At 48.8% G+C, this 26,638-nt stretch overlaps 1 protein-coding gene across 1 annotated transcript in view; it reads right to left on the reverse strand.

Moving 5' to 3' along the window:
• Positions 1-26,638, reverse strand: part of LOC122930718 (V-set domain-containing T-cell activation inhibitor 1-like) — a 111,235-nt gene that overhangs the window by 31,859 nt on the left and 52,738 nt on the right. Inside the window, exons 4-5 of the mRNA XM_044284285.1 lie at positions 13,090-13,347; positions 11,786-11,927 (exon numbers count right to left, since the gene is read on the reverse strand). Of these exons, the coding sequence (XP_044140220.1) occupies positions 11,806-11,927; positions 13,090-13,347 (380 nt within the window). The 3' untranslated portion in view covers positions 11,786-11,805. The remainder of the gene's footprint in view (positions 1-11,785; positions 11,928-13,089; positions 13,348-26,638) is intronic.

Raw genomic sequence — 26,638 nt, forward strand, 5'->3', positions numbered from 1 at the left:
AAAAAAAAATGAAGCCCGGCTCCCAAGTGCGATCAGCTACATCATCATCATCATCGAGTATTGTCTGCACATCACTGATGTCCTCCTCAACCGTCTCTGGGTCAGGAGTCTGATCGCTTGCAACACCAGCTCCCAGGCCACTCTCCTCATCACTACTTGCCTGCCTGCTGGAGGAAAGGACAGAGGCAGGTTGAGGACAGGTGAGGGTACAAGGCCTGCTCCCAGGCCATGCCAACTAAGGGTTGTGTCTGACGAACCCACCGACTCTTGCCTGGGGGTGTCTGATATCACTTGCGACAAAGTCGAAGATCGAGTCAACCATTCAAGAACCGCTGGGTTGCTGGTCAAGACACGACCGCTAGATGACACCAGGAGCTCAGGCCTCTCGCTGCGACTCCTGCTGCCACGGCCCCTTACTCTGCTGCGACCTCTGCCTGCGCCAGAAACATTTAGGACTTTGCCACTTCCCTGCGCATGGCCTGGCACTTCTCTGCCTCTCCCCTGCGCATGGCATGGCACTTCTCTGCCTCTCCCCTGTGCAGGGCCTGGCACTTCTCTGCCTCTCCTCTGTGCAGGGCCTGGTACTTTTCTGCCTCTCCTCTGTGCATGGCCTGGCACTTCTATGCCTCTCCTCTGTGCAGGGCCTGGCACTTCTCTGCCTCTCCTCTGTGCAGGGCCTGGCACTTCTCTGCCTCTCCTCTGTGCAGGGCCTGGCACTTCTCTGCCTCTCCTCTGTGCAGGGCCTGGCACTTCTCTGTCTCACCTCTGTGCAGGGCCTGGCACTGCTCTGCCTCTCCCCTGTGCATGGCCTGTCACTGCTCTGCCTCTCCTCTGTGCATGGCCTGGCACTTCTATGCCTCTCCTCTGTGCAGGGCCTGGCACTTCTCTGCCTCTCCCCTGTGTAGGGCCTGGCACTTCTCTGCCTCTCCTCTGTGCAGGGCCTGGCACTTCTCTGCCTCTCCTCTGTGCAGGGCCTGGCACTTCTCTGCCTCTCCTCTGTGCAGGGCCTGGCACTTCTCTGCCTCTCCTCTGTGCAGGGCCTGGCACTTCTCTGTCTCACCTCTGTGCAGGGCCTGGCACTTCTCTGTCTCACCTCTGTGCAGGGCCTGGCACGTCTCTGTCTCACCTCTGTGCAGGGCCTGGCACTGCTCTGCCTCTCCCCTGTGCAGGGCCTGGCACTTCTCTGCCTCTCCCCTGTGCAGGGCCTGGAACTTCTCTGCCTCTCCCCTGTGCAGGGCCTGGCACTTCTCTGTCTCACCTCTGTGCAGGGCCTGGCACTTCTCTGCCTCTCCCCTGTGCAGGGCCTGGCACTTCTCTGCCTCTCCCCTGTGCAGGGCCTGGCACTTCTATGCCTCTCCTCTGTGCAGGGCCTGGCACTTCTCTGCCTCTCCTCTGTGCAGGGCCTGGCACTTCTCTGCCTCTCCTCTGTGCAGGGCCTGGCACTTCTCTGCCTCTCCTCTGTGCAGGGCCTGGCACTTCTCTGCCTCTTCCCTGTGCAGGGCCTGGCACTTCTCTATCTCTCCCCTGTGCAGGGCCTGTCACTGCTCTGCTTCTCCTCTGTGCATGGCCTGGCACTTCTATGCCTCTCCTCTGTGCAGGGCCTGGCACTTCTCTATCTCTCCTCTGTGCAGGGGCTGGCACTTCTCTATCTCTCCCCTGTGCATGGCCTGTCACTGCTCTGCCTCTCCTCTGTGCATGGCCTGGCACTTATATGCCTCTCCTCTGTGCATGGCCTGGCACTTATATGCCTCTCCTCTGTGCAGGGCCTGGCACTTCTCTGTCTCACCTCTGTGCAGGGCCTGGCACTTCTCTGCCTCTCCTCTGTGCAGGGCCTGGCACTTCTCTGCCTCTCCTCTGTGCAGGGGTTGGCACTTCTCTATCTCTCCCCTGTGCATGGCCTGTCACTGCTCTGCCTCTCCTCTGTGCATGGCCTGGCACTTATATGCCTCTCCTCTGTGCAGGGCCTGGCACTTCTCTGCCTCTCCTCTGTGCATGGCCTGGCACTTCTCTGCCTCTCCCCTGTGCAGGGCCTGACACTTCTCTGCCTCTCCTCTGTGCAGGGCCTGGCACTTCTCTGCCTCTCCCCTGTGCAGGGCCTGGCACTTCTCTGCCTCTCCCCTGTGCAGGGCCTGGCACTTCTCTGCCTCTCCCCTGTGCAGGGCCTGGCACTTCTCTGCCTCTCCCCTGTGCAGGGCCTGGCACTTCTCTATCTCTCCCCTGTGCATGGCCTGTCACTGCTCTGCCTCTCCTCTGTGCAGGGCCTGACACTTCTCTGCCTCTCCTCTGTGCAGGGCCTGGCACTTCTCTGCCTCTCCCCTGTGCAGGGCCTGGCACTTCTCTGCCTCTCCCCTGTGCAGGGCCTGGCACTTCTCTGCCTCTCCCCTGTGCAGGGCCTGGCACTTCTCTGCCTCTCCCCTGTGCAGGGCCTGGCACTTCTCTGCCTCTCCCCTGTGCAGGGCCTGGCACTTCTCTGCCTCTCCCCTGTGCAGGGCCTGGCACTTCTCTATCTCTCCCCTGTGCATGGCCTGTCACTGCTCTGCCTCTCCTCTGTGCAGGGCCTGACACTTCTCTGCCTCTCCTCTGTGCAGGGCCTGGCACTTCTCTGCCTCTCCCCTGTGCAGGGCCTGGCACTTCTATGCCTCTCCTCTGTGCAGGGCCTGGCACTTCTCTGCCTCTCCCCTGTGCAGGGCCTGGCACTTCTCTGCCTCTCCCCTGTGCAGGGCCTGGCACTTCTCTGTCTCACCTCTGTGCAGGGCCTGGCACTTCTCTGCCTCTCCTCTGTGCAGGGCCTGGCACTTCTCTGCCTCTCCCCTGTGCAGGGCCTGGCACTTCTCTGCCTCTCCCCTGTGCAGGGCCTGGCACTTCTCTGCCTCTCCCCTGTGCAGGGCCTGGCACTTCTCTGCCTCTCCCCTGTGCAGGGCCTGGCACTTCTCTATCTCTCCCCTGTGCATGGCCTGTCACTGCTCTGCCTCTCCTCTGTGCAGGGCCTGACACTTCTCTGCCTCTCCTCTGTGCAGGGCCTGGCACTTCTCTGCCTCTCCCCTGTGCAGGGCCTGGCACTTCTCTGCCTCTCCCCTGTGCAGGGCCTGGCACTTCTCTGCCTCTCCCCTGTGCAGGGCCTGGCACTTCTCTGCCTCTCCTCTGTGCAGGGCCTGGCACTTCTCTGCCTCTCCCCTGTGCAGGGCCTGGCACTTCTCTGCCTCTCCCCTGTGCAGGGCCTGGCACTTCTCTGTCTGACCTCTGTGCAGGGCCTGGCACTGCTCTGCCTCTCCCCTGTGCAGGGCCTGGCACTTCTCTGCCTCTCCTCTGTGCAGGGCCTGGCACTTCTCTGCCTCTCCCCTGTGCAGGGCCTGGCACTTCTCTGCCTCTCCCCTGTGCAGGGCCTGGCACTTCTCTGCCTCTCCCCTGTGCAGGGCCTGGCACTTCTCTGCCTCTCCTCTGTGCAGGGCCTGGCACTTCTCTGCCTCTCCCCTGTGCAGGGCCTGGCACTTCTCTGCCTCTCCCCTGTGCAGGGCCTGGCACTTCTCTGTCTGACATACTGTTAGATCAAATAATCAAATGTTAGAGCAAATATTTTTTATTTCGCCACTAATACACAGCAAACGGGGCTTTAGAATTTATCACTGCACCGCAGAACGGCAATTAGGCCCTAATTTTTTTCTACTTTTACACAAAAGGCTTTTCAACAGATAAGTGCAACGATGAACAGCGAATATATTTTTATTTTGCCAGTAATACAAACAGGGCTTCAGAATATATAACTGCACCGCTGAACGGCAAATATATCTTTCTAATCTAATCTGCCACTAATACATTTAAAAAGGGCTGTAGTTTTCTCACTTCACCACAGAACGGCTAATAAGCCCCTTTTTCCCACTAATACACAACAGAAAATGCTTTGGAACATATAACTGCCCCGCACAAGGGCAAATAAAACGTAGAAATATCTCCCTGTAATAAACCTGTTAATGGCGGTATCACACAGAACCTGCACCCCAATAACAGGAGCGGTTTGCTGGAATTACAGAGCTGTATACTGGTAATGTGGGTGCGCAGTCAGTGCAGCAAGGTGTAATAGGATTGTTACTATTCCCCAGACTGTAACCTCCCGACTGAACCCTGTTCTACAGAAATGCTGTGGATGTTTCCTCCCTGTCCTTTCCCTGCACCTTGAATATTCTTTCCCTGAACTTGTAAACTGCTTTTTCAGCACAATGAACTCTTTCCTCGCACTGTCCCTAGCGCCTGCCGACGTCTCTCCCTGCACTGAGTGCACTGGAAACTGGCAGAATGCTGGCTGGCTGCTGATTGGCTGCATGCATGGCATTGTGGGTGATCCCGCCTTCCCAGAGTTCCTTGCTTCATGTCCATACACGTGCAGTAGACATTTTAGGAAAAAATGTGATTCATTACCACGAAGCGTGAGGAAATTCACATTCGGTGCAAATCAAATTTTTCCTGAAATTTGGATCGAATTCCTCTTCGTCAGCTTCGATTCGCTCATCTCTAGTGGTAATATGTAATCACTATATGGTAGTAATATTTATTTACTATATGGCGGTAATTTGTAATCACTGTATGGTAGTAATTTTTATTTACTATATGGCGGTAATATGTAATCGGTATATGGTGGTAGTAATATGTAGAGTTGAGCGAACACCTGGATGTTCGGGTTCGAGAAGTTCGGCGGAAATGTTTGGGATCCGAACCCGTCCCGAACTTCGTCCCGAACCCGAACCCCATTGAAGTCAATGGGGACCCGGACTTTTCGGCACTAAAAAGGCTGTAAAACAGCCCAGGAAAGAGCTAGAGGGCTGCAAAAGGCAGCAACATGTAGGTAAATCCCCTGCAAACAAATGTGGATAGGGAAATGAATAAAAATAAAAATAAAATAAATAAAAATTAACCAATATCAATTGGAGAGAGGTCCCATAGCAGAGAATCTGGCTTCACGTCACCCACCACTGCAACAGTCCATTGTCAGATATTTAGGCCCAGCACCCAGGCAGAGGAGAGAGGTCCCGTAACAGAGGATCTGGCTTCATGTCAGCAGAGAATTAGTCTGCATGTCATAGCAGAGAATCAGGCTTCATGTCAGCCACCACTGCAACAGTCCATTGTCAGATATTTAGGCCCCGGCACCCAGACAGAGGAGAGGTTCATTCAACTTTGGGTAGCCTCGCAATATAATGGTAAAATGAAAATAAAAATAGGATTGAATGAGGAAGTGCCCTGGAGTCCAATAATATATGGTTAAGGGGAGGTAGTTAATGTCTAATCTGCACAAGGGACGGACAGGTCCTGTGGGATCCATGCCTGGTTCATTTTTATGAACGTCAGCTTGTCCACATTGGCTGTAGACAGGCGGCTGCGTTTGTCTGTAATGACGCTCCCTGCCGTGCTGAATACACGTTCAGACAAAACGCTGGCCGCCGGGCAGGCCAGCACCTCCAAGGCATAAAAGGCTAGCTCTGGCCACGTGGACAATTTAGAGACCCAGAAGTTGAATGGGGCCGAACCATCAGTCAGTACGTGGAGGGGTGTGCACACGTACTGTTCCACCATGTTAGTGAAATGTTGCCTCCTGCTAACACGTTGCGTATCAGGTGGTGGTGCAGTTAGCTGTGGCGTGTTGACAAAAGTTTTCCACATCTCTGCCATGCTAACCCTGCCCTCAGAGGAGCTGGCCGTGACACAGCTGCCTTGGCGACCTCTTGCTCCTCCTCTGCCTTGGCCTTGGGCTTCCACTTGTTCCCCTGTGACATTTGGGAATGCTCTCAGTAGCGCGTCTACCAACGTGCGCTTGTACTCGCGCATCTTCCTATCACGCTCCAGTGCAGGAAGTAAGGTGGGCACATTGTCTTTGTAGCGTGGATCCAGCAGGGTGGCAACCCAGTAGTCCGCACAGGTTAAAATGTGGGCAACTCTGCTGTCGTTGCGCAGGCACTGCAGCATGTAGTCGTTCATGTGTGCCAGGCTGCCCAGGGGTAAGGACAAGCTGTCCTCTGTGGGAGGCGTATCGTCATCGTCCTGCCTTTCCCCCCAGCCACGCACCAGTGATAGGCCCGAGCTGCGTTGGGTGCCACCCTGCTGTGACCATGCTTCATCCTCATCCTCCTCCACCTCCTCCTCATTCTCGTCCTCCTCGTCCTCCAGTAGTGGGCCCTGGCTGGCCACATTTGTACCTAGCCTCTGCTGTTGCAAAAAAACTCCCTCTGAGTCACTTCTAAGAGACTGGCCTGAAAGTGCTAAAAATGACCCCTCTTCCTCCTCCTCCTCCTCCTCCTGGGCCACCTCCTCTTCCATCATCGCCCTAAGTGTTTTCTCAAGGAGACATAGAAGTGGTATTGTAACGCTGATAACGGCGTCATAGCCACTGGCCATGTTGGTGGAGTACTCGAAACAGCGCAACAGGGCACACAGGTCTCGCATGGAGGCCCAGTCATTGGTGGTGAAGTGGTGCTGTTCCGCAGTGCGACTGACCCGTGCGTGCTGCAGCTGAAACTCCACTATGGCCTGCTGCTGCTCGCACAGTCTGTCCAGCATGTGCAAGGTGGAGTTCCACCTGGTGGGCACGTCGCATATGAGGCGGTGAGCGGGAAGGCCGAAGTTACGCTGTAGCGCAGACAGGCGAGCAGCAGCAGGATGTGAACGCCGGAAGCGCGAACAGACGGCCCGCACTTTATGCAGCAGCTCTGACATGTCGGGGTAGTTGTGAATGAACTTCTGCACCACCAAATTCAGCACATGCGCCAAGCAAGGGATGTGCGTCAAATTGGCTAGTCCCAGAGCTGCAACGAGATTTCGCCCATTATCGCACACCGCCAGGCCGGGCTTGAGGCTCACCGGCAGCAACCACTCGTCGGTCTGTTGTTCTATACCCCGCCACAACTCCTGTGCGGTGTGGGGCCTGTCCCCCAAACATATGAGTTTCAGAATGGCCTGCTGACGTTTACCCCGGGCTGTGCTGAAGTTGGTGGTGAAGGTGTGTGGCTGACTGGATGAGCAGGTGGAAGAAGAGGAGGAGGAAGCCGAGTAGGAGGAGGTGGCAACAGGAGGCAAAGAATGTTGCCCTGCGATCCTTGGCGGCGGAAGGACGTGCGCCAAACAGCTCTCCGCCTGGGGCCCAGCTGCCACTACATTTACCCAGTGTGCAGTTAGGGAGATATAGCGTCACTGGCCGTGCTTACTGGTCCACGTATCTGTGGTTAGGTGGACCTTGCCACAGATAGCGTTGCGCAGTGCACACTTGATTTTATCGGATACTTGGTTGTGCAGGGAAGGCACGGCTCTCTTGGAGAAGTAGTGGCGGCTGGGAACAACATACTGTGGGACAGCAAGCGACATGAGCTGTTTGAAGCTGTCTGTGTCCACCAGCCTGAATGACAGCATTTCATAGGCCAGTAGTTTAGAATTGCTGGCATTCAGGGCCAGGGATCGAGGGTGGCTAGGTGGGAATTTACGCTTTCTATCAAATGTTTGTGAGATGGAGAGCTGAACGCTGGCGTGTGACATGGTTGAGACGCTTGGTGACGGAGGTGGTGGTGGTGGTGTTGGTGGCACATCCTCTGTTTGCTGGGCGGCAGGTGCCAACGTTCCTCCAGAGGCGGAGGAAGAGGCCGAGGCGGCAGCAGCAGAAGAGGCCGAGGCGGCAGCAGCAGAAGAGGCCGAGGCGGCAGCAGCAGAAGAGGCCGATGCGGCAGCAGCAGAAGAGGTAGCAGGGGGAGTCTGAGTGAGTTCCTTGGTTTTAAGGTGTTTACTCCACTGCAGTTCATGCTTTGCATGCAGGTGCCTGGTCATGCAGGTTGTGCTCAGGTTCAGAACGTTAATGCCTCGCTTCAGGCTCTGATGGCACAGCGTGCAAACCACTCGGGTCTTGTCGTCAGCACATTGTTTGAAGAAGTGCCATGCCAGGGAACTCCTTGAAGCTGCCTTTGGGGTGCTCAGTCCAAGATGGCGGCGGTCAGTAGCAGGCGGAGTCTCTTGGCGGCGGGTGTTCTGCTTTTGCCCACTGCTCCCTCTTTTGCTACGCTGTTGGCTCGGTCTCACCACTGCCTCTTCCTCCGAACTGTGAAAGTCAGTGGCACGACCTTCATTCCATGTGGGGTCTAGGACCTCATCATCCCCTGCATCGTCTTCCACCCAGTCTTGATCCCTGACCTCCTGTTCAGTCTGCACACTGCAGAAAGACGCAGCAGTTGGCACCTGTGTTTCGTCATCATCAGAGACATGCTGAGGTGGTATTCCCATGTCCTCATCATCAGGAAACATAAGTGGTTGTGCGTCAGTGCATTCTATGTCTTCCACCGCTGGGGAAGGGCTAGGTGGATGCCCTTGGGAAACCCTGCCAGCGGAGTCTTCAAACAGCATAAGAGACTGCTGCATAACTTGAGGCTGAGACAGTTTCCCTGGTATGCATGGGGGTGATGTGACAGACTGATGGGGTTGGTTTTCAGGCGCCATCTGTGCGCTTTCTGCAGAAGACTGGGTGGGAGATAATGTGAACGTGCTGGATCCACTGTCGGCCACCCAATTGACTAATGCCTGTACCTGCTCAGGCCTTACCATCCTTAGAACGGCATTGGGCCCCACCAAATATCACTGTAAATTATGGCGGCTACTGGGACCGGAGGTAGTTGGTACACTAGGACGTGTGGCTGTGGCAGAACGGCCACGTCCTCTCCCAGCACCAGAGGGTCCACTCAGAGGCGTATCTATCGTGAGGCAAACAAGGCATTTGCCTGGGGCGGCACTTGCCAATGGGGCGGCAAAATGCCTTGTTTGCCTACACAAATACTTGCCGATCGATCCGATCCTTCACTATGCCGCTGCGAGCGGCAGCATCGCCGTGCCGCATAGTGAAGGAGTGACTTATTACTTATCTCCTCCTCCCTCCTCCTCCCGACCCCAGGTGTTTCCGGAATTTTTTCCTACCCGGCCTTGCTACCCACGTCACTTTCAGTAGTGACGTGGGAGGTGCGTCTCTTCCCTCCGCTCCTGACTGGCTCTGCTGGGGGTTTGTTGGCGCAGGCCCCGTAGCAAAATATTCCGGCCCAGTGCGCATGCCCGAAGCGCAGTAGGAGGCGTAGTAGCAAAAAACTCCGGCTCCTACTGCGCCTGCGCCGAGTCGTCTTATTTGAGCATGCGCAGTGGGTCAGAATATTCAAAACACAAGCGGCAGCCACAGCCGGCCGGGAAAAGTCTGCCCAGACCGGCTCCCTCCTCACACAGTTGGCCACTTTGCCTGACTCCTGGCTTACCTACCCTGCGAGGAGTGTCCAGACCAGGACCAGGCAGAGGAACAAACAGGAGTGAGTGAGAGTGAGACAAGAGAGTTAAAAAGCAAATACTGCAGGTTCACAGTGAGAGTGAGACTCATAAATAAAGGTGGTATGATGTCAGACTGTCTATAGTGGCCCTGGCCTCTCCTTGAGGCTGCCCCATACAGACTGTATGGCCTGGGGCAGCCTCGAGGAGAGGCCAGGGTCACCATAGATAGTCTGACATCCCACCTTTATTTATGACACAGACACACTGCACTATTTGCTTGTGGCAGCCGGGCAGCCCCCAATCCCCCATACAGTTTAGTGTCTCCTTGTGGCTGCCCCCGGCCCCCCATACAGTATAATGTCTCCTTATGTCTGCCCCCAATGCCATACAGTATGTATAATGTCTCCTTGTGGCTGCCCCCGCCCCCCATACAGTATAACGTCTCCTTGTGGCTGCCCCAGTGCCCCATACAGTATAACGTCTCGTTGAGGCTGCCCCCATACGGTATAACGTCTCCTTGAGGCTGCCCCCATACAGTATAACGTCTCCTTGAGGCTGCCCCATACAGAATAACGTCTCCTTGAGGCTGCCCCATACAGTATAACGTCCCCTTGTGTTTTTTCTTTTAAACTGGTATTTCTTGCGATATATATATCGTTATCGTGATACATTTCTTAATATTGTTATGCAAAACAGGAAAGGGTGGAGCCTAAAGAGGAAGGGGTGGGGTTTACAGAGGAAGGGGTTTGGCCGTGACAGGAAGGGGTGGGTCAAATTTATATTAGGGGGGTGCCCGAGTTTAGTCTCGCCTAGGGCAGCACAAAACCAAGATACACCACTGGGTCCACTAACACCACCACGACCATGTCCGCGTCCCTTACTAGATGTTTTCCTCATTGTTACCGTTCACCACAACAACAAAAATATTATTTGGTCCAATGTATTGAATTCAAATTCAGGCCTTTTTTTACAGACACCTAACACTATCTGGCATCTATTTAGGTCCCGTATTACACTAATACAGGCACAGCAGTAACCACCGATTTAGCTGAATATAAATTTGAGGCCTAGTATTTAGGCGCTGGGTGACAGGTATAGGTTTACTGACAGAATTAGACTGGGATATGCACAGTAGCGTGTGTGTGAAGTTATTCTGAATGACCCTATGTGCACCTTGAATCTGATATACCCTTTTAGGGATAAATTTTAAGTAGCTCTGATACAGCAGAAACCACTAAATTAGGAAATTGCTAAATTGGGAATTGTATTTCAACCCAGAACAAAAACTGTGCTTTGACGGACACTAAATAACTTGACCAGCCACAACAATAACCACAGATTTAGCGGGATATAAACTTGAGGTCTATTATTTAGGCGCTGGGTGAAAGGTATACGTTTACTGACAGAATTAGACTGGGATATGGCCAAAAAATAACCACACTATTGATGGTTAAATGCACTTGGTGTGACAGCTTCACCCTGATGTAGGCTTTAGCCAAAAAACAACCACACCATTGAGGGTTAAATGCACTTGGTGTGACAGCTTGACCCTGATGTAGGATTTAGCCAAAAAACAACCACACTATTGAGGGTTAAATGCACTTGGTGACAGCTTGCCCCTGATGTAGTATATGGCCAAAAAACAACCACACCATTGAGGGTTAAATGCACTTGATGGCAGCTTGTGCTGGCGCACCACAAGACACAAAATGGCCGCCGATCACCCCAGAAAAAAGTGACTGACAAACGCTCTGGGCAGCCTAAAAACAGTGAGCAATTGAATAGCAGCAGTTCAATGATCCACAGCTGCAGATCGATCACTGGATGGAGTCCTTTGGAGGAGTTAATCTGCCTAATCTCGCCCTAACGTCGCAGCCGCAACCTCTCCCTACACTGATCAGAGCAGAGTGACGTGCGGCGCTACGTGACTCCAGCTTATATAGAGGCTGGGTCACATGGTGCTCTGGCCAATCACAGCCATGCCAATAGTAGGCATGGCTGTGACGGCCTCTTGGGGCAAGTAGTATGACGCTTGTTGATTGGCTGCTTTGCAGCCTTTCAAAAAGCGCCAAGAAAGCGACGAACACCGAACCCAAACCCGGACTTTTACGAAAATGTCCGGGTTCGGGTCCGTGTCACGGACACCCCAAAATTCGGTACGAACCCGAACTATACAGTTCGGGTTCGCTCATCCCTAGTAATATGTAATCACTGTATGGTGGTAATATTTATTTAATATATGGTAGTAATATTTAATCAGTATATGGTGGTAATATATAATTACTATATGGTGGTAATATCCGGTCCTGGTATAGCAGTATTATGCATGTACAGCGTTACTTTTCTCTGTGGGGAGGACACATTGTACCGTACTTATGGCCTGAGTCCCGGTCACCCCTGCAGTCCTCTGAGTTGCTGGGACAATATTTTGGGATTTCCCTCAGGACTTGCTCCACTTTTGTGGCACCTCTGGGCACAGACCCTCCGGGCCGGAGAACTGGAGCGTGGACCTTACCTGGTAGTAAAGGGAGATGTCTACAAGTTCACATCTCCAAGATGGAAGGTCAGGATGAGGAAGCCCAGGAGAAGAAGGGAAGGGGACGAGATCCGGGCTGAACTCAACACCTCCAGCCGGGACTCTGTCTCCAGGCCGTAATCTGCAAGATAAATCCCATCAGAGACAGACACAGCAAGACAATGGTCAATGTGATGTCATCAGCCACATAATATACTCCTGTGATGTCACCAGCCACATAGTATACTCCTGTAATGTCACCAGCTATATGTTACACTCGTGTGATGTCATCATCCATATGTTATACTCCTGTGATGTCATCACCCGCATTTTATACTCGTGTGATGGCAACAGCTACTATATGTTATACTCCTGTGATGTCACCAGCTACTATATGTTATACTCCTGTGAGGTCACTAGCTACTATATGTTATACTCCTGTGATGTCACCAGCTACTATATGTTATACTCCTGTGATGTCACCAGCTACTATATGTTATACTCCTGTGATGTCACCAGCTACTATATGTTATACTCCTGTGATGTCACCAGCTACTATATGTTATACTCCTGTGATGTCACTAGCTACTATATGTTATACTCCTGTGATATCACCAGCTACTATATGTTATACTCCTGTGATGTCACTAGCTACTATATGTTATACTCCTGTGATGTCACCAGCTACTATATGTTATACTCCTGTGATGTCACCAGCTACTATATGTTATACTCCTGTGATGTCACCAGCTACTATATGTTATACACCTGTGAGGTCATCAGCTACACATTATACTGCTGTGATATCAACACACTTATGTTATACTCCTGTGATGTCATTAGCTATATTTTATACTCCTGTGATGTCATCAGCTATATGTTATACTCCTGTGATGTCACCAGCTGTATTTTATTTTCTTGTGATGTCACCAGCTATATGTTATACTCCTGTGATGTAATCAACCATATGTTATTTTCCTGTGATGTAATCAACCATATGTTATACACCTGTGATGTCACCAGCTATATGTTATGCTCCTGTGATGTCACCAGCTATATGTTATACTCCTATGATGTCACCAGCTATATGTTATGCTCCTGTTATGTCATCAGCGATATGTTATACTCCTGTGACGTCTCCAGCTATATGTTATACTCCTGTGATGTCATCAGCTATATGTTATACTCCTGTGATGTCATCAGCTATATGTTATACATCTGTGATGTCATGAACCTTATGTTATACTACTGAGATGTCAGCAGCCAGATATTACACACCTGTGATGTCATCTCCCATGTATTACCTGTGAGTATAGCGTCTCCTTGAGCACGGGCGACATTGTTGCTTATCACACATCTAAACGGTATATTTTTTTCTGCGTTTCTGAAGTCACTGATCACCCTGACCATGCTGCCAATACTGGGCACGAAGTTGGTGACACTGTTGAGGTTCTGTCCGGAGGAGACGTTCAGCCAGCTGACGGTGGGTATGGGGTACCATTTGGTGGAGTCACAACGCAGGGTGGTCTGTGAGATGTTAGTCACCGTCACATCTGAAAACGCTGCAGAGAAAAAGTGTGAATGAAAACGTGCAGTCACTGGGTGAAATCATCGACAGTGAAGCGCCACAGTATGGGGACGAGCGCAGTCATGCACACAGTAATACACACAGTCATGCACAAGGAATACACACAGTAATACGCACAGTCATGCACACAGTAATACACACAGTAATACACACAGTCATGCACACAGAAACACAAAAAATACACACAGTCATGCACACAGTAATACACACAGGAGTGATCACAGCAGTACAGTAATACACACAGTAGAGATCACAGCAGTACTGTAATACACACAGGAGTGATCACAGCAGTACAGTAATACACACAGTCATGCACAAGGAATACACACAGTAATACGCACAGTCATGCACACAGTAATACACACAGTAATACACACAGTCATGCACACAGAAACACAAAAAATACACACAGTCATGCACACAGTAATACACACAGGAGTGATCACAGCAGTACAGTAATACACACAGTAGAGATCACAGCAGTACTGTAATACACACAGGAGTGATCACAGCAGTGCAGTAATACACACAGGAGTGATCACAGCAGTGCAGTAATACACACAGTAGAGATCACAGCAGTACAGTAATACACACAGGAGTGATCACAGCAGTACAGTAATGCACACAGTAGTGATAACAGCAGTACAGTAATACACACAGTAGAGATCACAGCAGTACTGTAATACACACAGGAGTGATCACAGCAGTGCAGTAATACACACAGGAGTGATCACAGCAGTGCAGTAATACACACAGTAGAGATCACAGCAGTACAGTAATACACACAGTAGTGATCACAGCAGTACAGTAATGCACACAGTAGTGATCACAGCAGTGCAGTAATACACACAGTAGTGATCACAGCAGTACAGTAATACACACAGTAGTGATCATAGCAGTACAGTGATACACACAGTAGAGATCACAGCAGTGCAGTAATACACACAGTAGTGATCACAGCAGTACAGTAATACACACAGGAGTGATCACAGCAGTACAGTGATACACAAGGTAGTGATCATAGCAGTACAGTAATACACACAGTAGTGATCACAGCAGTACAGTAATACACACAGTCGAGATCACAGCAGTACAGTAATACACACAGTAGTGATCACAGCAGTACAGTAATACACACAGTAGAGATCACAGCAGTACAGTAATACACACAGTAGTGATCACAGCAGTGCAGTAATACACACAGTAGTGATCACAGCAGTGCAGTAATACACACAGTAGAGATCACAGCAGTGCAGTAATACACACAGTAGTGATCACAGCAGTACAGTAATACACACAGTAGTGATCACAGCAGTACAGTAATGCACACAGTAGTGATCACAGCAGTGCAGTAATACACACAGTAGTGATCACAGCAGTACAGTAATACACACAGGAGTGATCACAGCAGTACAGTAATGCACACAGTAGTGATAACAGCAGTACAGTAATACACACAGTAGAGATCACAGCAGTACAGTAATACACACAGGAGTGATCACAGCAGTACAGTAATACACACAGGAGTGATCACAGCAGTACAGTAATACACACAGGAGTGATCACAGCAGTACAGTAATACACACAGTAGTGATCACAGCAGTACAGTAATGCACACAGTAGTGATCACAGCAGTACAGTGATACACACAGGAGTGATCACAGCAGTACAGTAATACACACAGGAGTGATCACAGCAGTACAGAAATACACACAGGAGTGATCACAGCAGTACAGTAATACACACAGTAGTGATCACAGCAGTGCAGTAATACACACAGGAGTGATCACAGCAGTACAGTAATACACACAGGATTGATCACAGCAGTACAGTAATACACACAGGAGTGATCACAGCAGTGCAGTAATACACACAGTAGTGATCACAGCAGTACAGTAATGCACACAGTAGTGATCACAGCAGTACAGTAATGCACACAGGAGTGATCACAGCAGTACAGTAATACACACAGGAGTGATCACAGCAGTACATTGATGCACACAGTAGTGATCACAGCAGTACAGTAATACACACAGTAGAGATCACAGCAGTGCAGTAATACACACAGTAGTGATCACAGCAGTGCAGTAATACACACAGTAGAGATCACAGCAGTACAGTAATGCACACAGTAGTGATCACAGCAGTACAGTAATGCACACAGTAGTCATCACAGCAGTGCAGTAATACACACAGGAGTGATCACAGCAGTGCAGTAATACACACAGGAGTGATCACAGAAGTACAGTAATACACACAGTAGTGATCACAGCAGTACAGTAATACACACAGTAGAGATCACAGCAGTGCAGTAATACACACAGTAGTGATCACAGCAGTGCAGTAATACACACAGGAGTGATCACAGCAGTACAGTAATACACACAGTAGTGATCACAGCAGTACAGTAATACACACAGGAGTGATCACAGCAGTACAGTAATACACACAGTAGTGATCACAGCAGTACATTGATACACACAGTAGTGATCATAGCAGTACAGTGATACACACAGTAGAGATCACAGCAGTGCAGTAATACACACAGTAGTGATCACAGCAGTACAGTAATACACACAGGAGTGATCACAGCAGTACATTGATACACACAGTAGTGATCATAGCAGTACATTGATACACACAGTAGTGATCACAGCAGTGCAGTAATACACACAGTAGTGATCACAGCAGTACAGTAATACACACAGGATTGATCACAGCAGTACAGTGATACACACAGGATTGATCACAGCAGTACAGTAATACACACAGGATTGATCACAGCAGTACAGTAATACACACAGTAGTGATCACAGCAGTACAGTAATACACACAGTAGTGATCACAGCAGTACAGTAATACACACAGGATTGATCACAGCAGTACAGTAATACACACAGGAGTGATCACAGCAGTACAGTAATACACACAGTAGAGATCACAGCAGTACAGTAATACACACAGTAGTGATCACAGCAGTGCAGTAATACACACAGTAGTGATCACAGCAGTACAGTAATACACACAGTAGTGATCACAGCAGTGCAGTAATACACACAGTAGTGATCACAGCAGTACAGTAATACACACAGGATTGATCACAGCAGTACAGTAATACACACAGGATTGATCACAGCAGTACAGTAATACACACAGGAGTGATCACAGCAGTACAGTAATACACACAGGAGTGATCACAGCAGTACAGTAATACACACAGTAGAGATCACAGCAGTACAGTAATGCACACAGTAGAGATCACAGCAGTACAGTAATACACACAGTAGAGATCACAGCAGTACAGTAATACACACAGTAGAGATCACAGCAGTACAGTAATACACACAGTAGAGATCACAGCAGTACAGTAATACACACAGGAGTGATCACAGCAGTACAGTAATACACACAGTAGAGATCACAGCAGTACAGTAATACACACAGTAGAGATCACAGCAGTACAGTAATACACACAGTAGTGATCACAGCAGTACAGTAATACACACAGGAGTGATCACAGCAGTACAGTAATACACACAGGAGTGATCACAGCAGTGCAGTAATACACACAGTAGAGATCACAGCAGTACAGTAATACACACAGTAGAGATCACAGCAGTACAGTAATACACACAGTAGAGATCACAGCAGTACAGTAATACACACAGTAGAGATCACAGCAGTACAGTAATACACACAGTAGAGATCACAGCAGTACAGTAATACACACAGGAGTGATCACAGCAGTACAGTAATACACACAGTAGAGATCACAGCAGTACAGTAATACACACAGTAGAGATCACAGCAGTACAGTAATACACACAGTAGTGATCACAGCAGTACAGTAATACACACAGGAGTGATCACAGCAGTACAGTAATACACACAGAAGAGATCACAGCAGTACAGTAATACACACAGTAGTGATCACAGCAGTACAGTAATACACACAGTAGTGATCACAGCAGTACAGTAATACACACAGGATTGATAACAGCAGTACAGTAATGCACACAGTAGAGATCACAGCAGTACAGTAATACACACAGTAGAGATCACAGCAGTACAGTAATACACACAGTAGAGATCACAGCAGTACAGTAATACACACAGGAGTGATCACAGCAGTACAGTAATACACACAGTAGTGATCACAGCAGTACAGTAATACACACAGGAGTGATCACAGCAGTACAGTGATACACAAGGTAGTGATCATAGCAGTACAGTAATACACACAGTAGAGATCACAGCAGTACAGTAATACACACAGTAGAGATCACAGCAGTACAGTAATACACACAGTAGTGATCACAGCAGTACAGTAATACACACAGGAGTGATCACAGCAGTACAGTAATACACACAGAAGAGATCACAGCAGTACAGTAATACACACAGTAGTGATCACAGCAGTACAGTAATACACACAGTAGTGATCACAGCAGTACAGTAATACACACAGGATTGATAACAGCAGTACAGTAATGCACACAGTAGAGATCACAGCAGTACAGTAATACACACAGTAGAGATCACAGCAGTGCAGTAATACACACAGTAGTGATCACAGCAGTACAGTAATACACACAGGATTGATCACAGCAGTACAGTAATACACACAGGAGTGATCACAGCAGTACAGTAATACACACTGTAGAGATCACAGCAGTACAGTAATGCACACAGTAGAGATCACAGCAGTACAGTAATACACACAGGAGTGATCACAGCAGTACAGTAATACACACAGTAGTGATCACAGCAGTACAGTAATACACACAGGAGTGATCACAGCAGTACAGTGATACACAAGGTAGTGATCATAGCAGTACAGTAATACACACAGTAGAGATCACAGAAGTACAGTGATACACAAGGTAGTGATCAATGCTAAGACTGCTGGTACTGGTATATTTTGTTTATTGGCAATAATAATTGGCAGTAATTTTGTCAGACAACTTCCATTGTTGCTTACCTGCTGGCTGAGGAAGTGGACAGAACAGAGCACAGTACTGCATAGGAGGAGAACCAGCATGCTGGTGTCACGGAGGTACCGAGACATACAGCTTCCCCTCAACAGTGAGTGGCAGGAGATCTTTGAGACTGGCAACATGTGGTTTGATTTGACATGTTTGACCTTGTGGATCAATAGGCGTCTGTGTGGTTTCTGGTACTGGCCGCACCCTGAACCTCCAGGTGTTGCTATTGTGGTCATTTAACTTTCCCTATTTATAGTTGTCTCTCCCACAATGCTGTGCGGTTTATAGCTTCAGTTGGACCTGTGGATAGCTGGTGTGTGGATATCGGCTGAGTTCCTGGTGCTGCCATAGCTTCCTGGAAGTTAAGTGTTTCCTTTCCCTTTGTATTTTTGGCTTTTCTGTGTGTTGCATTTTTTTTGTTGTTTTGCATTAGGCCTTAGGGAGACTCTTGTTCATCCTTCCTTTTTGAGAAACAGGATGTCTCAGTCCTGACATTAGTACCAGGGTCCTTTAGGGTTAGATAGGACTTTAGAGATTCCTGTGTATGAACTCATCTTCTTTTGGGGTCTGTTCATACGGCTTTGATTAGGGTTTTCACTAGGAGGTGTCCATCTTCCTTCCCTAGTTTTCAGGCCTTTTCTCCTTTCCCCTTTCCCTTCTATGCTCGGTGTGGTGTTTCCTTCCCACATTCGAGCGTGACATTATAAACCGCCAAAACCGTAATTTTTTTTTCTTGTTTGTTTAAGTACAGCCATGGATCCTATTGCTGCACTGGCCGGACAGCTGCAGGGGCTGTCTTTGAAGGTAGCTGACCTCCGCACGACCGCCTCGCAGATTATTATTATTTATTATTAAAGCGCCATTCATTCCATAGCGCTGTGCATATGATAAGCAATGCACATACAGTTGCAAGAAAAAGTATGTGAACCCTTTGGAATGATATGGATTTCTGCACAATAGACAATCACAGTCGGCTTAAACTAATAACACACAAATAATTAAATGTTACCATGTTTTTATTGAACACACAAAGTAAACATTCACAGTGCAAGTGGAAAAAGTATGTGAACCCCTAGACTAATGACATCTCCAAGAGCTAATTGGAGTGAGGTGTCGGCCAACTGGAGTCCAATCAATGAGATGAGATTGGAGGTGTTGGTTCCAGCTGCCCTGCCATATAAAAAACACACACCAGTTCTGGGTTTGCTTTTCACAAGAAGCATTGCCTGATGTGAATGATGCCTCGCACAAAAGAGCTCTCAGAAGACCTACGATTAAGAATTGTTGACTTGCGTAAAGCTGGAAAGGGTTATAAAAGTATCTCCAAAAGCCTTGCTGTCCATCAGTCCACGGTAAGACAAATTGTCTATAAATGGAGAAAGTTCAGCACTGCTGCTACTTCTATGCTGAGAGTAGATGCCGGGATTTACTTCTGCATCGGGAATATAATTGTCCTATCAATCTTATTCCCGGAGCTAAATTGCCTAAATCTAGGTTGTATAACCTCTCTGGACCCGAAAGACTGGCTATGAGAGAGTATATTACAGAGAGTTTGGCTCACATAAGACCTTCCAAGACTCCAGTGGCTGAGGGGTTTTCTTTGTTAAAAAAAGGACGGAGGTCTTCGGCCATGTCTGGATTTCCGTGAGCTCAATCGGATTACTGTCCGTGATCCTTACCCTCTTCCTTTGATTCCCGATTTGTTTAACCAGACTGTTGGTGCCAAGGTGTTCTCCAAGTTGGACTTAAGGGGCGCATATAATCTGGTCAGGATCAAGGAAGGGGATGAATGGAAGACGGCCTTTAATACTCCTCAGGGGCACTTTGAGAACCTGGTCATGCCTTTTGGGTTGTCCAATGCTCCTGCGGTTTTCCAGCATTTTGTGAATGCCATTTTTCATCACCTGGTGGGGAGGTTTGTAGTTGTGCATTTAGATGACATTCTAATTTATTCTTCAGACGTGGAGACACTTTAGGATCACGTTAGACAGGTGTTACAGATCCTAAGAGATAATAAATTGTATGCAAAATTAGAGGTGTGTTTTTGCGGTATACAAGGTGCAGTTCTTGGGCTACCTGCTGTCATCTTCGGGTTTTCGAATGGATTCAGAGAAAGTCCGTGTTGTATTGGACTGGGATCGACCCGAAAAATTTGAAGGCTCTTATGTGGTTTTTGGGGTTCACTAACTATTACCGAAAATGTATTCAGAACTATTCGACAATAGTAAAACCCTTAACTGACATGACTAAGAAAGGTACGGATGTCTCTGTGTGGTCTGATTCAGCGTTGCGAGCCTTTTCTGTGATTAAGGAATGCTTCACTTCTGCCCCTATATTATTCAGCCGGATGTATCACAACCTTTCATTGTGGAGGTGGACGCGTCCGAGGTAGGGGTTTGAGCAGTCTTATCGCAGGGCCTGTCACCTGGTAAATGGCATCCATGTGCATTTTTCTCTAAAAAACTCTCTTCCGCAAAGAGAAATTACGATGTGGGTAACAGAGTTACTGGCCATTAAGTTGGCTTTTGAGAGGTGGCATCATTGGTTGGAAGGGGCAATTCATCCGATCACGGTATTCACAGATCACAAAAACTGGCTTATCTGGAGTCGTCTAAACGACTGAACCCGAGGCAGGCCAGATGGTCGTTGTTTTTTACCAGATTCAATTTCATTGTCACTTATCGTCCTGGGGTTAAGAACGTCAAGGCAGATGCCTTGTCACGTAGTTTTCCTGGAGGTGGTGATTTAGAAAATCTAAGTCCGATACTGTTGGAGGGGGTGGTGATATCCGCTCTATACCCTGACCTAGAGGTGAAGGTGTTAGAAGCCCAGGGAGATGCATCGGAGTCTTGTTTGTTCCATCAGAATTGCGTTACAAGGTGTTTGCGGATCACTGTACTCTTACGGGACACCCTGGGAGTAGATCCACTGCCGACCTCATCGCTCGTAGATTCTGGTGGCTGGGGTTGCGTAAATGTGTTGAGGATTATGTGTCAGCCTGTAGTACCTTTGCACGTGCTAAGGTGACACATACTCGGCCTTCCGGATCTCTACTTTCGTTGCCCATCCCATCCAAACCTTGGACTCACTTATCCATGGACTTCATCACAGATCTACCTAATTCTTCAGGAAAGACAGTTATTCTGGTGGTAGTTGAGCATTTCAGTAAAATGGTGCACTTTATAGTGTTGCCAGGTCTACCTAATGCTAAAACACTTGCACAAGTGTTTGTTGACAACATTGTGAAACTCAATGGTATTCCCTCTGACGTGGTCTCGGATCGTGGGACTCAGTTTGTTTCCAGATTCTGGAGGTACAACTGTCCTTTTCTTCTTCTTTTTATCCTAAAACGAACGGACAGATGGAGCGCACTAATCAGAGTCTGGAGACTTACTTAAGATGTTTTGTCTCTGAGAACCAGGAGGAGTGGTCTTCCTTTTTGTCTTTGGCAGAGTTTGCCATAAACAATCGTAGACAGGAGTCCACTGGTAAGTCGTAGTTTTTTGGGGCATATGGGTTTCACCCGTGTAACGGCACAGTTTCAGCAGACAAGGGGTTAAAATCCGTTTAGGCGATATGCCCCTTTCCGAGAGACAGGCACAGCTACTGCAGAACACCAACCTCCCGAACTGGATACAAAATAGCACTCCAAACTGGAACCTCACAAATAGCTGCCGGCAGACGAACAGGAAAAGCATTCAGTCCGCTTACACTCCTGGCAATCAGTCTCCAACAGCATACAGGGAATCCCCCCAATGACGAGACAAGGCTCCGTGATCAGGGTCAAGCAGTGATCTGAAGTGCTGGCACACCCAGCCTGGTTTTTATTACAGTTTGTTGCAGATACAACATTTCCCCACAATGCATCATGGTTTCCTCCCCTCTGTCCCGGAGACGACCGAAGACAATCCAATTATCTCTCAGGACAAAGGGGAGATCACCAATACACATGTGGAGACAACAGGACAGGAATCACCACCCAAACACACAATGGCACACCCCCACAGCAAACACAGACATTTAACATATCCCCAGATAGCTCAAGTCTGAGTGCATATCATTAGGTGAATGGCACTCAGAATACACAAATACAATAATATTAGCTATCTGGGTGCCCTCACATAACATACAATTTAACCGAACGCATAATAACATAAAATACAATTCTACAGACAGATTTAAGCTGTGCGGCCGGTCTGTCTTCTCCTTTACAGTTACTATGGGCCATAATCCTGAGGCAAGAGGCCTCTCCAAAACCCAGTGGCGAGGTTGGTTTCGCCACACATCTCCCCCCCCCAGGGAAGACTAACCAGATACCTGACCTTACGCCGGTCGGTACCTGAGTTAGTCTGGCAGCCCACCCACAACCCAATACTGGACCTGTAGAATTTAGTAGGCTGTCTCTGTCCAGTGAATCCACCAAGGTTATATTGGTAGCTGGTACTCCCGGTCTCTGAGTTGCTCCCTGGCTTGGAGTGGAGGTTGCTTTGTGGGCAGGGATCAGCGGTACTCTGCCCTGGTGCCAGCGTTACCACGGAAGAAGCCTGGTTGGAGTCTGGTTGTTGGAGGGGGAAACCGACTGTCTCCCCTTTGGCTAAACAGCCCTGTTGCTGGGGGGCAGGACCGACTGTCCCTACCCCCTGTGCTGTAAGTGCAGAGACCACGGTCCCATCTGCACAGTTGTGGGGCTTACTGTCTCCCCCTGGTGCGTTAAGCTGCCGCTGGGGAGAGGGGGTAACGAGCTCCTCTCCCATACATACTTCCAGCCGCTGGGGAGGGCGACCGACCGCCTCCGCTCCCAATACAGTGTCCTGCTGCTGGGGAAAGGAGACTGGGCTCTCTATTCCCTGTAGGACACTCTGCCACTGGGGGACAGGACCAACTGTCTCTGCCCCCTGTAACTCCGCCTGCCGCTGGGGAATGGAGACTCGGCTCCCAATTCCCAAAAAATCATGCTGCTGCTGGGGGGCAGGAACAACTACCTCTGCCCCCTGTAACTCAGCCTGCCGCTGGGGAGGGAGGCCGCTGCTCTCCCCTCCCTGCACTTCACACTGCCGCTGGGGAATGAAGACTGGGCTCCCACTGTCCCACAACCGTAACTTCCGATGGAGGTCCACCCAACGTGGCAGCTGACCGTCACCTTCTGCCCGGTATAGTAGGGTCTTAGACACTAGACTCCTCACGAACTTCACGTATTTCTCAGCTGGATTGGGTCCGAAGAAGTTCAGCCGCAACCACATCATACGGTCAAATTCCTCCACAGAGTATCTGTACTCCACTGCTGGTTCCATCCTGGTGCTTTTAGGGTCGCTTTACTGAGACATGCGTTGCCCTTAAGTTGTAAAATCCAAAGAAATGGTGTCTCCTGTAGCTGTCCTTCTGGCTGTAGGAACGATCCCGCCGCTTGCCACCAATGTAACGGCACAGTTTCAGCAGACAAGGGGTTAAAATCCGTTTAGGCGATATGCCCCTTTCCGAGAGACAGGCACAGCTACTGCAGAACACCAACCTCCCGAACTGGATACAAAATAGCAATCCAAACTGGAACCTCGCGGATAGCTGCCGGCAGACGAACAGGAAAAGCATTCATTCCGCTTACACTCCTGGCAATCAGTCTCCAACAGCATACAGGGAATCCCCCCAATGACGAGACAAGGCTCCGTGATCAGGGTCAAGCAGTGATCTGAAGTGCTGGCACACCCAGCCTGGTTTTTATTACAGTTTGTTGCAGATACAACATATCCCCACAATGCATCATGGTTTCCTCCCCTCTGTCCCGGAGACGACCGAAGACAATCCAATTATCTCTCAGGACAAAGGGGAGATCACCAATACACATGTGGAGATAACAGGACAGGAATCACCACCCAAACACACAATGGCACACCCCCACAGCAAACACAGACATTTAACATATCCCCAGATAGCTCAAGTCTGAGTGCATATCATTAGGTGAATGGCACTCAGAATACACGAATACAATACTATTAGCTATCTGGGTGCCCTCACATAACATACAATTTAACCGAACGCATAATAACATAAAATACAATTCTACAGACAGATTTAAGCTGTGCGGCCGGTCTGTCTTCTCCTTTACAGTTACTATGGGCCATAATCCTGAGGCAAGAGGCCTTCAAACAGCCCTCTCCAAAACCCAGTGGCGAGGTTGGTTTCGCCACAACCCGCAATTTGGCACGTTCTCTGGTTCAGATACTTCGGGTATCCCTGAGGAGGAACGTTTTTAGTCATCATAGTCACCTAAATGGTGGAAAATTCTAAATAACTTGATGAATATGGGCAACAAATACAAGTATAAACATGTGGCTGACAGGAAATGTAAGAATGGTCCGGACCTAACCGTCTGTGATTTTGTGTGGCTGTTTGTAATGCCCCAGAGTGGCATTACCACCTTTTTACGCCCCTCTACTATCTCCTATGGTTGATTCAGTGTCATCATGTGCATCTATTACTAGTTCCTGCATAATGTGTATTTATATTCCCTTGCACAGATTGTGTTCATGTAATGTACCTGGTCTACCAGCAGATGGCGGCACCTTTGGCAGTGCTGTGTTAGCTCTAGAGAGGGAGGAGTTCAGTTAGTTAGAGTTAGTCTAGCTTACCCCCTCCAAGGGGAAGGCTGTGTGCCAGCCAGCAGAGCACCGTCTGCTCGACTAGACCAAGAGAGGACAAAAAGCTTCAGAAGCCAAGAAGAAAGATTCCCTGGGTAAAGACAAAGATACAGTTCAAGATAAAGACAGAGTCAGACTACAGGAAATTAAATTGCAGCCTACAGCAGATAAGGAAAAGTTCCTATTTAATTCTGTCAGCACAGCAGAGCTAAAGAGTACAGATGTAGCAGGGCTGAATGTGTTTGCCTGCCAGAACTTATGCCAAAGCCGGCTGGTAACCAAGATAAAGTTGGAAGATTGTTCCCTGATGCAAGTTTATTCAAGTAAAGCTGTTTCAACTTAAGTAAAAGTCTGGACTCAATTTATTCTACAAATTCCTCAACCATTCACCCTATTTGCACTGCTTCAGGACTACAATGCCGGGGGTCCTGGGATATCCAGGTAGGAGCACCGTGACAACTGCACAGCCACACCTAAAGGGACATTTTAGGCTACCCTTACACCACTCTGGCATTCCTACACCTGGGTTCCACCTACACCATCTACATAGGGACCTTAGATTGTGAGCCCCATTGGGGATAGTTGGATGCTAATGTCTGTAAAGCGCTGCGGAATATAGTAGCGCTATATAAGTGCATAAAATAAAATAATAATAGGGGGACTCAGTCCCTCGTTGCTGAAATGCAAGTGGTGTCACAACAAAAACTCTCATAAGATCTTAAAGGGATTCCATGGCTCATGTCACCAGTAGTCCGCTGCATGTCCACAAGAAACATTAAGTTGAAGGTTCCTTCTTGGAAGTAGGGTCCAAGGTTTATTGGTCCATATTAGATCACCTCCATTATGAATCCTGTAGCTTTTCATCTTGAACTTCCTCAGACCCTGAAAATTCATAATGTGTTTCACAAATCTTTATTGAAGAGATATGTTGAACCTTTGGAGCCGTCCCCCTTGCCACCCGCTCCTGGCATGGTGGACACCAGTTTGGAATTCCAGATCGCCAAGATAATTGACTCTCAAGTTCTCCGTAGATCTCCAATATCTTGTTCACTGGAAGGGTTATGGACCAGAGGAGAGGATGTGGGTACTTGCATCTGACGTGAATGCCAGTCGTTTGGTGAAAGCCTTTCACAGGTCTCATTCGGATAAGGTTGGTCCTGGATGCCCGGAGGTCACCCGTAGAAGAGGGAGTACTGTCACGGACGTTCCCACGACAGGTGGCAGGAGATTTGTGAGACTGGAAACACGTGGTTTGATCTAACATGTTTTCCTTTTGGATCAAATGACTTCTGTGTTGTTTCTGGTGCTTGTCACACCTCCTTTTGTGGTTATTTAACCTTCTCTATTTATTGTTGTTTCTCCCACTATGCTTTGCGGTTTATAGCTTCTGTTGGACTTGTGGTTAGCTTGTGTTTGGTTCTCGGCTGAGTTCCTGATGCTGCCAAAGCTTCATTGATGATAAGTGTTTTCTTCCCCTTTTGTATTTTGTTTATATATGTGTGTGTGTGTTGCCTTTCGCAGTTGTTTGTCATTAGGCCTGAAGGAGACTCCTGTTCATCCTTCCCTTTGGAGGAACAGGTTAACTCAGTCCTGACATTAGTTCCAGGGTCCTATAGGGTGAGATAGGATTCTAGGTATCCGGTGTATG

The sequence above is a fragment of the Bufo gargarizans genome, chromosome 3 (genome assembly GCF_014858855.1).
Source record: "Bufo gargarizans isolate SCDJY-AF-19 chromosome 3, ASM1485885v1, whole genome shotgun sequence".
In the NCBI taxonomy this organism is placed as follows: domain Eukaryota; kingdom Metazoa; phylum Chordata; class Amphibia; order Anura; family Bufonidae; genus Bufo; species Bufo gargarizans.